This window comes from Chelonia mydas, chromosome 16 (genome assembly GCF_015237465.2).
Source record: "Chelonia mydas isolate rCheMyd1 chromosome 16, rCheMyd1.pri.v2, whole genome shotgun sequence".
In the NCBI taxonomy this organism is placed as follows: domain Eukaryota; kingdom Metazoa; phylum Chordata; order Testudines; family Cheloniidae; genus Chelonia; species Chelonia mydas.
Genome location: NC_057857.1, coordinates 9,014,527 through 9,027,793, shown reverse-complemented (window position 1 = coordinate 9,027,793; position 13,267 = coordinate 9,014,527). Strand labels below are relative to the sequence as shown.

Here is a 13,267-nt window from a genome sequence, read left to right as displayed (position 1 = left end):
AAGGATGCTCTTGTGGCTTCAGCACGGAGCTGGCACTCAGGAAATCTGTATTCAAAAGAACTAGTCAAATTTTTTTAACCAAATTGTTTCCCCCACCAGTAAATGTTGTTTTCCCAAAAGTCAAAATTTTCCATGGGAAAAGATCAAATTCAATTTTTTTAAAGTTATGCAATCAGGGGAATACAAACAAAATTCTGTTGAGTTTTGAAATGTCTATTTAAAATAAAAATTTCATTTCAAAATGTCGATTCAGAATGAAACATGTCGTTTCAGCACGTTAATAATGTCGAAATTAGCCTCTTTGATCCTTGATTTGAAACTTTTCAGAAAGTTTCATTTCATGAGAATTTTTTGACATTTCAACTTTCTATTCTGAATCAGAATGGAAAGTCATCTTGAAATGCTGACATTTTCGGTGACAGAAACATTCCATTTTTTTAACAGCTCTGCAACTCCCTGGCTTTGTTGCAGATTTCTAGGGTGACCCTGGGCAAATCACTTCATCTGCTTTTCTCCATGCATAAATGGAGACAATTATCTATCTAGCTATCATAGGTACTTACATGCCCCCATTTATCATAGCATGAGTCCCCTGACCCCAACTTTTAGTGTATTCCTCCTCATAACATTGCTAAGAGGTAGGGATTTATATATCCCTATTTTACAGATACACAGGGAGACTAAATGAGTTGCCCAAGGTCCCAGAGGAAGTCTCTGGTGGAGCAGGGAATTGAAGATCTTACAGCCCCCAGGCTAGTACTCTAATCTCTATCCTTGCTCTTGCTTGCGCCTTGTCTATTTAGATTGGAAGCTCTTGGGAACAAGGACTGTGTCTTACTATATTATATATGTATAGACTGTACCTAGCATAACAAGGCTTCAAATTCATACAGTGACTTTAGGCATGATTGTAATACAAAAAACAACGATGATTTTACACAGCTCTTGTGCATTCGGTTTTGTGTGGGTGATGGGTTACTGAGGACAGTTCGGTTGCTTGCTTGGTTATTTGAATATGTTGCCAGTTTGATATTTTGGGGATTAGTTATATTTATTTGTAGGTGCCAAGATGCCTTCAGTTCTGAGCATTGTGGAGCACAAGAGGAATGAGAGAACGTGAAAATGTTCTAAAGAAAAAGGGAACTTGCTTGCTTAGTGGGGTCCTTTCCACCTCATCGTCCAGCAACAGCACAAGGAGGGTGCTTTGGTTGGAATCAATGCTTCAAGTTCCAGCCCCAAACCCTTCCAGGAGATGTGTTGCAGGAAATAATGCTGCCAGGATGGCTAGAGGATCATATCCTCTCCAGTGCATCTCCTTTGCTAATTCCACAGAGTAACTAACTTCCCCTCATCAAAGAAACAAACAAACTGGGCAGGTGCAGTTGGTTTGTAAATATCTATCAAATCCCAGTGGCCAGCTCAAAGCTGCTGTGTCCATGCAAGGAGCCGCTTTAATCCTTGGATTTCCTTGATAATTATTGACAGGCTATCCCTGAACATCCTGTAAAAGCCATAAATATTCCTTAGGGAAGCCCAAAAGTGCACAAAAGGCTTTGAATAGCCACCATAAAGGAACAATAAAATATAGATAGGACTCAATCGTGGAAAGAATGGCAGAGGGGGAAGATGACATGCAGTCTATGCTGCAGCTCAAGTGTCTCTCTAAACACCAGCCTCGGCTGCTCTTTTGGGGGTGGGGGAGGGGAGAGAGAGTCATTAGCGTTCAGGAAAGGCTCACAAATCCACAGATGATGTAATGACCAGAGAAATGAAACAGGCTTCATTAGGACTTCTGCTCTCATTGAAGTCAGAGGCAGAACTCCTACTGGCTTCAATGGGAGTGGCCCTAAGGAAGTAATGTTTTGTTTACTTGGAGACACCATGACTCTGTTTGACAGGCGAGACAATGCAAATCACCCTCCTCCGGCTTCTAGCTCCCCTGAATTCTAGAGAGATAGGAGGTTGCCTGTATGGGTACATCCTATAGAGACAAAGTAAGAAACAGATAAGATAGATAGACCAATATAGACATGAGAAAGAGAGAAAGTCAGTCGTTCAGAGCTGTATGACCTCAGCCTAGAGCCTTCAAAGGTATTTCTACAGTGATGTGATATCCTGATATGATTTTTATTCCACTGGGAACAACAGAAAAGCAAACAGATTCATGCATGAGCTCAAGAGATGCCTATCGTGTTACTTCACTTAATTTTACAAGAATAAATAGTCGCTTTTGTTCACAACACCAGCACCTCTTTAGCTCTCACTAGCAGATAGGTATCTCGGTGTCCTGCCTGGCTGTGTCAAATCTGTTGAGAGAGCTGGCGAGCGCGGGACAGAAGAGCTCTCTGCGTGTTGAAACATTCCGGGCCCACCCCAAATCTTCCGCCCTTGTCCACACACACGAACACATTGCTGGGAGGAGTGTAACAACAGGTGGCCTCTACATGTAGGTGTGAGATTATCATAAGAATTTAGTGGGCAGGAATAGTTTCTGGCTGTAATCTGTATATCTGCGTAACGACAATGTTAGTATACAGGCCAAATCATGAGAAGTGCACAGTATGTACTAAAAAGCTAGGTCACCGTGTGTATACTTGTCCTTGAAACCAGGAGTGGGAAAATAAGAGAAACAGCAGCACCCATTAAATCCGGCAGCATCCAGGATATATCTACCGCGGTGTTATAAATTAACTCAGCCTCTGCCCCGGATGATATTAATCATTTGCTTCTCTACAGATATATTAGCACTCGTGTGGCACTTTGCATGGACAATCTGTTTCTGCCTTCTCTGCAAAGGTACCTTAAAGTGGCTATACATGTAATAGTTCAGGCTAAGATTTTGTCACCGTTATTTTTAGAAAAGTCATGGACAGGTCATGGGCAATAACCAAAAATTCACAGAAGCCCGTGACTTGTCCCTGACTTTTATTAAAAATAATTATGAGAAAATGGGGAGGGAAGCACCCACCACTGCTGGGGCTCCAGGGTTCCCCCACCCATGATGGCTGAGAGTGTGGGGTCCCCCCTGCGACCGGCAGCAGCTTGGAGCTGTGAGGTCTGTCCATGTTGGCTGGGAGCTGCAGGGACCCCCACCACAGCCCGCATGACTGGGAGCTGCGGGGTCCCCCTCGCCGCCCATGCAGCTGCAGCTGCAGCTTCGAGTTATGTGGTCCCCCTGCCGGCAGTGGCTTGGGGCTGCACGAGTACCTGCCGCACATGTCAGCTGGGAGCTGCAGGGTCCCCCTGCCGCCCACGGTGGTGGCTCAGGGTTGGGGGGTCCCCTCATCCCCTGCAGCAGCTGGGAGTTGTAGGGGGGACCTGCCCGCTGAGACAAATTCTGTGACTTCCATGACAAAATCTTAGCCTTAGTAATAGTTTACACTCACTTTAAGACACCTTTATATTGCCAGGGTGATGTAAAAGAGCCTTACTGCAACTGAGAATCAGGCCCTAGTACCCAATCAAAGGGGGAATGCTGTGAAGACATCTGTCTCTATCTCCTACTCTCTTCCCAAAACAACATGGAATCCTTCATTGCCCATTGGACTGCCAAGGGAGAGGGGCAGAGATCCCACCCCTATGTCTTATCTGAAGGATAAGGGCTCTGGTAGCTCAGCTCTCCCTACACTGCAATGTCAGCACAGAGCCCAGCTCATGATGTAGGACTTGAACTTCCAACGTGACCCAGAGATGAGAGCGCTAACACCCGAGCCAAACCAAACTCGTACGGTTTGCTCACACAACCAGCCAATGGTACTAGACCACACCCCAAGGAGGATAAACAGGGTCTGATTATCTATCCATCTCATGCTCCTCCAGCAACATTGGTAGTATGAATATCCCTCTGACACCCATTGTTTCCATAAGGGATGGGGAGACAATGGATTTCCAAAGGAGACAAAAGGGGGTTAGGAACCCAACTCCCATTGAAATTAAAGAGGAACTGGTTGCCTACCTCACTTTGGAAATCCCAGACTAAGTTAAGCCCCAAATCACCATATCTAGATGTGAAAAGTGTCATTGGAACGTCAGTGACCTTGGGATAATGTCTCATCTGCAACAGAATGTTAAAAATCAAACCTCCCTCTCTGCCTCCCTCTTCTATCAGGGACACCTCTGGCAAAGCCTGAGTACCTGCGTAGCTCATGAAGTTGCTGAACGGTGTGTTTAGGAAACTGTGAAAACCGCATGTGTCGTTGCCAGGTCCAGGGTCCCCACACAGTTTGTGCTTTGGAGCAGGGTTGGTGTCGCTGCAGAGGTCTCCAGTCTCAAAGGAGGGCTCGGTTTCCATGCACTGGTCACTGCAGGAGAGGATCTCAGAGATTCCCCGGAAGACATGATAGAGCCCCAGGCTGTGCCCAATTTCATGGATCATTGTGTGTGTGTGGCCGGGGATGCCATAGAAGGAAGGGTTCAGCACGATGCCACCTGCATGGAGAAAATGAGAAGCTGTTGCTTTTGTCTCATTTATCTTGGAACGTCGGAGTTGGGGGAAGTAGAGAAGTAGGTTTTTTATCCACAAAGGCTGATGCCCAAATAAATCTGTTAGTCTTTAAGATGCCACTGGACTCCTCGTTGTTTTTGTGGATACAGACTAACATGGTTACCTCCTGATACTTAAATCCTCACTGTGCATCTGAGCCTTCAGGGTGCTGAGCAGGGAGCTCAGAGTGGTCTGCACCCCACACGCGGTGCTCTGCCTTTTGCAGGAGCAGACACTGTTAAAGTCTAAGAGGCATGCTGCTTATTGTTGGTATTTCTAAATTAATAACTGGACAAAAAGGTGAGTATATTCCACATTACGAAGGGTGAAGCTTTAAAGTCAACTGGAATTGGTTGTCCTAATCATCTAGGCAGCTTTGAAAATCTCAGATGAAATATACTCTGCTCATTTATTAGCCACTGTAACTTTAATTATCTGAAAAAGTACTGCATAGTACACTAGTAAAGGCATGGAATCTAATTTGTAAAAAATATGAAATCTTAGTAATGTGATAACTTATTTGCTTGGATATTAAATCTGTAGAGAAGTGAGTGGTGATCAGGTTTTGCATGTGAATTAGAGCATGTATAGATAAGCAAATGGTAAGCTAGCGAGGTTCAGCAGCATACTGAAGGGATGGTTAGAATTTTATTTTTTAGCTGAGCTTCAGCTATGTTTGGAGTTAGTGAGAAGTTCCATATTTTCTTTCTATAGTTTGTTAAACTCATCTTTTCACAAGCCCTTTTATTTTAAAGTGTTTACCTACCTTGCTGGTGCCTTACCCAGGTAAAGGAAAACTGTTTTATGAAAGAATACTGGCAAAATAAAAAATGGATGTGATGCACTGTTAAGTTAGAGAAGATGACGAGCAAAAAGGTTTGGCAGGAGGAATTTTATCAGAGGCTATAGCACTGTGAGGATGAGATCATTACGTTATGACACACCACAGATTCTATTCATGCTCATCTGTTCGTTGACTCTTGTTGCAACAATAAAGGGGTGCGTGTGAATGAGCGAGGAGAGGGAGTGTGTGTGTGGGGGGGGCAGTGTAGAAGGGAGAAAAGAGGAGAGTGAGCATGTGAGAGAGAAGGCAAAAGAAACACATTTTTATATGCTTATAAAAAAAGGAGAGATACAAAGTGGTGTGTGAGTGTGAAATTCTCCCTGAGAGCACAAGGCCCTCTACACTCCTTCAGTCATGCATGGGGTTGCACCAGGAGTCAGCCCCTAGCAGTCCTATAGGGGTGGCTGCGCATCTCCTGCATGCCAGAGGACTAGTCTCTGTGCCAGCTTTGCATAAGTCAAACTGAGGGGCTGTGGATCGGTGGTTAGGTGGATCCTGCCATCTCAGCACCCTGGCTCTTTGTCTGAGGGAAGCATGTGAACTTCGCCTTCCCATCCTCCCTGCACTACATCTACACAGATCCCTGAGTGTTTGGGCTCATGTGGGGTAAGTGAATTTCACCCAGGGAGAATCTCTGTTACATAATTCGTGACACCCCCCCCCTTAGGAAGCACACATTTTGGGTTTACCATCACTGGCAATGCCCCAAAGTTGGAGTTGCAATCACAATAAAGGCTGGCTCAAGAGCACTGGAGCTGGGCAGAGTTGTTTTATTTTTGCCTTTGTTGAAGATGTCTCTTTTTCATAGCTGCCGAGAGTCTAAATCAATTGTAGTTTTACAGAAAAGATAGTTACCTCACCCAGACAAGCTATGTTCCAGCACTTAGATCTGGACTACAGAGCATATTTCATATTTTTTTATTAAATACATATTGGACTTATGGAAGAGAGAAAGAGAGAGTGAGAAAAGAAAGATTAAAATAGCATTCTCACAAACCAAGCATGGGGCAGGAAGGCTGTTAAGACAGGAAATTATTATTATTACTTTTACTGTGAGTCAACCTCAAACGGTCAGTTAAAGGCTTTCTGGCTCTCTAGTGAGCTCTCCCTCTGGTCAATGAATTCAGTCAATAAGCTGTAGAAGCTGAATTTAAGCTGTTTTGTTAAGACACACTGTTGACAATCAGCCTTAGAGAAGTGAAAGGACAACTAATCAGAATTACAAATGAGCGCCACCATCTCTCTGTGTCCAGCAGGAGGCGCTACAAGGACTTTTTACCAAGCAGAGGAATGCAGGGGTTCATGCGTTCTCTGCCTCTCTCCACAGTTATAGAGGTAGGAGCTTTAGGAGCTATTCCAGTCCCATCTTACCCTAGCAAGAGTCATTCTAGGAGTAGTGGCACAGGCTCTTAAGGACAATCCAGGCTACTCCAGTCTTGGGCTGTCAGAGTCATGGTAGAGAATGTTGTGGGAGTGTTGGTGGAGGGGAACTTGCAGCTACACTAGACCCAGCCTGTACTGGAAGAAGTTACAGAAGGAGCACTGGCTCTTAGGAAGTCTCTGTGCTGTGTCAGTCCTAGCTTCACCCAGGAGGACATGATGAAAGGAATGAGACAGCAATGCTGACTATGGGGCATTCACATCTACTACAGTCACAGTCCCTCTCAGCAGGAATCACTGTAAGAAATGGTATAGGAGTGATGGCTCTTGGGGGAACTCTATACTGGTACTTAGCTAGCCGTCTTCTGTAGTATGAGCGACCCTGATGAATGCTGCATGAAATGCTGGTTGCCTGTGGTGAAGCAGCCAGCTTCAACCAAATTGTTTGATTAGGGAGGGTGGTAACCTTCTGTTTTCTGTGGACCTTCAAAACCTTTCTGTTTTGAATGTAGAGGAGACTCCCTGACCACGCTGCACAGCCAGCAGTGAGGCTGCCATTGTGTAGTTCAGTTCACATGCAGAATGTTACAGAGGAAGGAACACTCACACTGTGCTCTGTCTATATCTCTCACAGAGGCTTCACATTTGCCATTTCTTTGTTGTTTTTCTTAATCTGAAGATGGTCTGGCTCAGATAATATCAGAATTGATCCAAATGGCCACACCCAAACCTCCGTCTAATCTAAACTGGACCTTATTCTTGGTCCAGAAAAGTCTGCATGACAGTACTTATTTTCTCCACTGTTGTTCATTTTGACCTACCCTGCATTTGCTGCTTCCAGGTGACACTGGATGCAGGAAGCTCTGGAAAACATGTGATCAACATTGTTCTCGTGAGATCTCCAGTCCAGTTTTGCTGCCCTCAGGAGGTTTGTGTAGTTCAGACAAGCATATCCAGACTTTTTGGGTGCTTAAGTGACCTGTCCCTCTGTCTCTTTTGAGGCTCATCCATCATTTCATAAGGATGTAAGGACGTACTCTGGCACTGTAAGCATCCAGGGAGTGATTCGTCTGCTAGGTTGTGTGGCTTCCTCTGGATACCTGCGGCTATAGCAGCTATATTCAGCAACCTTAGCTAAGAAATACAGAGGCCAATCTGCAGGGTAGCAAATTCTCTCCAGTTCCACTCAATTTAACATTAGAAACATGGGGATTTTGCAGGTTGCTTTTTTGCAAACTGATATAGAACAACAACAAACCTGTACTGCATTTCAAGAGGAAAATTAACTGCACACATTCTAGGTAATGGGCTAAGGTTAATACCGTAATGGGCAAAGGTTAATAATTCAGTGCTGTCCAGCATTCTCCCTTTGCCCTCCCCACAACCTCCTCTGCAAAGTGCTCCCATGGGGCTGATGCCCTGTAAAGTAGCTTCACTTAAAAGGTGAAATATTTTCAGCCTGACATCATCTAGAAATACCATAATATGCTTTGGCTTTATAATCTAATATTTTCCTGGTTGTGAGCCAGGAGCTGGGAATCATGGAATTCTTTTCCCCTTGACTATTTATTAGTGGAATGATAAGAAATCAAAACTGGGCTTAATGCATAATTGTCTTCCCTTCTTGCTCCCCCTGAGAAAACTTTTCAAAAGAGGCAGCGTCTCTAAGACTGACCTAGATGCATCAAGGCTTCCTTGTCCCAAGGCCAGGTTGCCACTCCAGCCAGCTCTTCCTCAGAGGAATTAGCGAAGAAGATGTTGAGGTGAGTGGATCCGTCGAGTTTGAGTATATTCTTCAGTTCGTTGACATCCAAGTATGCTCTGAAATAGATAAATGAACTATTACAAACAGCATTACCAGCACTGGCAGAGTACTAGGACGCTGAAAGCCAGGTAAAGGTCCTCATGAACCCATGAGCAGCAAGCAGTTGAGAACATTTTAACATCCTAATCCTCAAATCCTAAATATGGCATAATAATTTGCATTTATATAGTGCCTTTGATCTGGGGAGCTCAACTCACTTAAGTATTGATCAATGAAGGCTCACAACATTCAAGGTAAATACCCAGAACTGTCTACCTTCCTGACACAGCCGCAGAATCTTTATTATTATCATCATCATGGCTGGTAAATCCAGTTATGTAAATAGTTGCCTTTTATACGTGCTCTAAATTTGTTATTGCTACCTATATTCCTGCTTCCATAACACAACAGCAAGGAGTCTCATATCCTCACTCCAGCAGCAGATGGTAACAGATTATTACCGCTACCAGCTTCTGGTGTTATTCCTTTAGCCCAAGTGGTAGAAGTTCATGCTGAGGTGCAGAAAGTCTAAGCCTGACTGAGGGCCCTGGTTATGGTACGTTGTTACATCCAGATGGAAACTAGTACCACGGAGAAGGAAGTAAACACAACAAGGTTAGATTTTGTTTATTAAAACACTGCAAAGAAGCAAAGCAAAGCAATGTTTGACAAATGGAGAATGATAAGATCGGCAGGGAAACAATTCAGCGGCAAGCTCCTGAGAGGTTATTAGAGACAGAATTTAGAAAATAGGAAAACTGGGAAGAAAAATTGACCTAGTTTATGGTGCTGTCAGAGGAGGCAGCTATGTGATACCTGCTTCTTGCCTGTCTATATTACATGGCAGAATGGAAAATCCACACTTAGCCTGAATGTGGGGGTTCTAAAGCTGAATTAGTATTCATATGTGTTTGGGTGGAGAGGGGAGCTAAGCCGTTACAAGTCCATTCTCCTCTCCCTCTGTCCCCACATAAGCCCTGGGTGGTCAGGTCTATGTGGGTTTAGCAGATAGCAGGGTGAGAACTGTTCTACATGGCATCATCCCCACTGAACCAGCATCTACTCCCACAGGTTGTTGGTCCCTTCTATCTTCTTGGAGAAGGAGTAGGCCTAGTAACCACTGACAATGGGGCTTCTGAGGGAGATGTGCTCCATGAGAGAATTAGGACGAGGTCATTGAGTAAATTCCCCAGGCCTGTTTCAGATCCCCCAAGAACTGTGGGATTTCCTCGTGAATCCTGGGATATCTGCAGGGTTGTAGGAGCACACGACTTTGAGGAGGCAAATCCAGCCCCCTGAACTCAATGCTTTTTCTGAGTATCTTTAGCTCTCCCTTGGGGTATTCCAGGAAAAGTGTGATATGGCCTTGTCTGGGCACAGGCACAGATATGTTGCCAAAGAATATGCCATGTTACCCATTAAGTTCCCGTCGTACCATAACACTCTAACCCAATGGAGTGCAGCTGTAAGGAGGTGAAGGGAGGGTGAGGAAATCAGGCAGTGTTCTAACAGAACAGAAACAGACAAAAAAATCGAGGGAAAAGTTGATGTCGAAAGTGGTGTTGTTGGCACAAAGACACAAACCTGCTTTCCTCTCTTGATGCCTCATTAGCAAAGCAGCCAGTACCTCATGGGAAAATACTGAGGGTATCAGATACTGTACATTCAGACTCAACGAATGCACTGCACCAAAATAAATCTATAAGAAATGAACTAGTTTCACTGCACTCAAAGGATGCAGGGAGTCAAAAATACAAGCGATAATCAGGATATAAAGCTTGTACTACTTCCCATTCAACTTCTTAATACACCCTCACCTATCCCCTTCCCAGCTCTCCTGAGAAACAAGCCGACATGTGGGAGTTTAGCCATTCAGCCCTGCTGACAACTCAATAGAAAGAGTTATCATTTTTTCTTGTTCTTCTCTTCCCCCATTTCCCAGTGTACAGAGGAAGGTGAATTAGATTATCAGCTTTGTTATTGGATCATTGTGTGAACATGGTGATACTATTTTTGTGCCTCGGTTTCTCCATTGGTAACAATGGAAGCTGGGATTTTCAAAGGACCATAAGGGAATTAAAGTGCCCAAATCCCACTGAGAGTCAAACGAAGTTAGGTACCTAACTTTCTTAGGCTCCTTTGATAACCCCAACCAGAGATGATACTTCTTACCCAGCTTTGTAAAGTGCTTTGAAATTCTCAGATGACAGCAGCGGTGTACATGCAAAGCAGCATTATGACTAGAACACGCTGACGCCTGGATTTTGTTCCCTGAGAGTTCCCCCCCAACTATAGGCACCATTATGGATACCATCATCATTTTCACACCAACCACGTGGTTTGTGACAGAGGAAATGAGGCCGTAAGAAGTGAGAGAAAATGAGCTCATAACAACACAAGTTTTCTTTGTAAGCATCCCTAGAAATGTAAAATAGATCAGGTTAGAAATACAGAAAATGTGTTTCTGAGACGGCCAAGTCCTCAAGGTGCTTAGCACCCACAACTATTCTTATCTCACTTATACCAGTGCAAATCATGAGTAGCTATCTGCAACCAAGTCAGTGGGGTCACATTGGTGTAAAACTCACCTGAGATCAGAATCAGCCCATTAATGGGGGGCTGCAAGAATACAGCCATGGCACAACTCTTTCCATGCAGAAAGTTTTACAAAGTTTAAAAGTTTTTAGAGGTTTGGCTCAGTTTGGAGAAGCAATTCACATTTGCAGATTCATAGATAAGGCCAGAAGGGAACACCGTGATCATCTAGTCTGACATGTTGAATAACACAGGCCATAGGACTTCCCTGAATCAATTTCCTCTTTGAACAAGAGCATATCTTTTAAAAAAACATCCAATTGATTAAAAAAATTCCAATGATGGAGAATCCACCGGAAAAAGAAAAAAACTTGGTAAGTTGTTCCAATAGTTAATTACCCTCGCTGTTAAAAATGTGCTCCGTATTTCGAATCTGAATTTGTCTAGCTTCAAATTCCAATCATTGGATCTTTTTATACCTTTGACTGCTAGACTGAAGAGTCCATTATCAAAATGTTTTCATCTCCATGAAGGTACTTATAAAATGTGATGAAGTCACCCCTTAACCTTCTCTTTGATAAACTAAATAGATTGAGCTCCTTGAGTCTGTCACTAGAAGGTAGGTTTTCCAATTCTTTAATCATTCAGCATGCTTCTTGAATTATAAATACCTGACTTGAACACAGTTTTCCAGCAGTGGTCGCATCAATGCCAAATACAGAGGTAATATAACCTCTCTACTCTTACTTGATATTACCCTGTTTATATAGCCAAGGACTGTATTAGCCCTTTTGGCCACAGCATCACGCTGGGAGTGCATGTTCAGCTGATTATCCATCAGAGCAAATGATATGACTTCCTTAAAGACGTGCCAAGAGTAATGTTACTCCCTTTCCCTTGTTTTTGGTTCTCTAGCCCCACTCCACATGACCTCCTGTTATTAACCGCTGTGCCAGGAAATATGAAATGTGGATGAGCATCATTGCTCCCATTTGTCAGATGGGATAAATGAGGCACAGAGATTCCTAAGGTTGTCACCAAGTTAGAGTTTAGAACTCAAGTGGATAACTCCTTGTTCCATGCTCAATCTACTACACCACAATCATCCTTGGTTTTAAGACCAACATGGACAGGGAACACTCTGAGAATAAAGCATAATTTATTAGGGAGTACGGCTGGGCAGAAACCAAGACTTTCATTTTATGAATAATTTTTAGGTTTTCACATTTGGTTTTGTTCTCATGCAGAACAAAACTGAGGCCTTTCAAAAAAAATTGTGAAAAATTGTTCAAAGACAAGTGTCACTTTGCAGCAGGAAAACAAGGAGGCTGAATAACGAAATATCCACAGGACACCACACAAAACAGAGAGGAGGGCCTTTGTACTCCTCTGTCTTGCAAGTCCAGTCTCCAATTGCCTGCTCTCATTGCTAGGTTGAAAAGGAATGCTGCTCATCTCCAGAAGGAGGCATTCATTAGTCTATCTTTCCATGTAGTGGGAAGGGGAGTCAGTTCAGTGGGTAGGACATTTATCTGGGCTGTGGGTTCAAGTCCTTGCTCCATATCACGGAGAGAACCCTTCTCTCTAGTATAGCTAAACTTTTGTAGGGAAGGTTTCTCAGGTCCAAGATGGAATAACTGGTCAAAACCAGACAGCCACCAAACCTAGAACAGACAATAGTGTGGTGGTTAAGCCACTTCTCTGGGATGTGAGAGACCCAGAGAAGTGATTCCCTGATTTTTCTCTCACGCCAGAAATTTCATACTGAACCTGAGAAACCTTCTCAAGCAAAGTTTTGTCAAAACCGATATATTTCTGCAAAAACGTTTTTGACGAATTGGCATTTTCTGGTGAAAAAAATGTTTTGTTGAAAAGTTCCTGACCCATTCTAATAGGGAGTTGAATACTTCTGCAAGATGACTGCTCCCTGTCGTCCCTCTTTCCTTATGAGTGTGCGTGTGTGTGTGCAGCTCTCACGAACTCAATGCACTCACATTCAGTAAGCAGGGTTCCTTGCATACTTGACAAGGCTTCCATTCCCAGAAGGGCAAAAAAACCCCAAAAAAACCTAGGGGAGCTGGCTCAGCACCAAGATCTTTCTGTCCTTCCCTGGAGGACACCCCAATGGAAAACAGACTCACATTTCCGCAATAGTTTCCTTGCCACTCACTGAAGTCACCATCTCCAAAATAGCTCGAGGCCGGGTGTCCCCAAGCCCCCG

The 13,267-nt window shown here is 43.8% G+C and overlaps 1 protein-coding gene across 1 annotated transcript in view; it reads right to left on the bottom strand.

Annotated features, from left to right (window-relative positions):
* Nucleotides 1-13,267, bottom strand: part of PAPPA (pappalysin 1) — a 228,261-nt gene that overhangs the window by 145,727 nt on the left and 69,267 nt on the right. Inside the window, exons 4-5 of the mRNA XM_007057273.4 lie at nt 8,383-8,528; nt 4,135-4,428 (exon numbers count right to left, since the gene is read on the bottom strand). Coding sequence (XP_007057335.1) covers nt 4,135-4,428; nt 8,383-8,528 — 440 coding nt within the window. The remainder of the gene's footprint in view (nt 1-4,134; nt 4,429-8,382; nt 8,529-13,267) is intronic.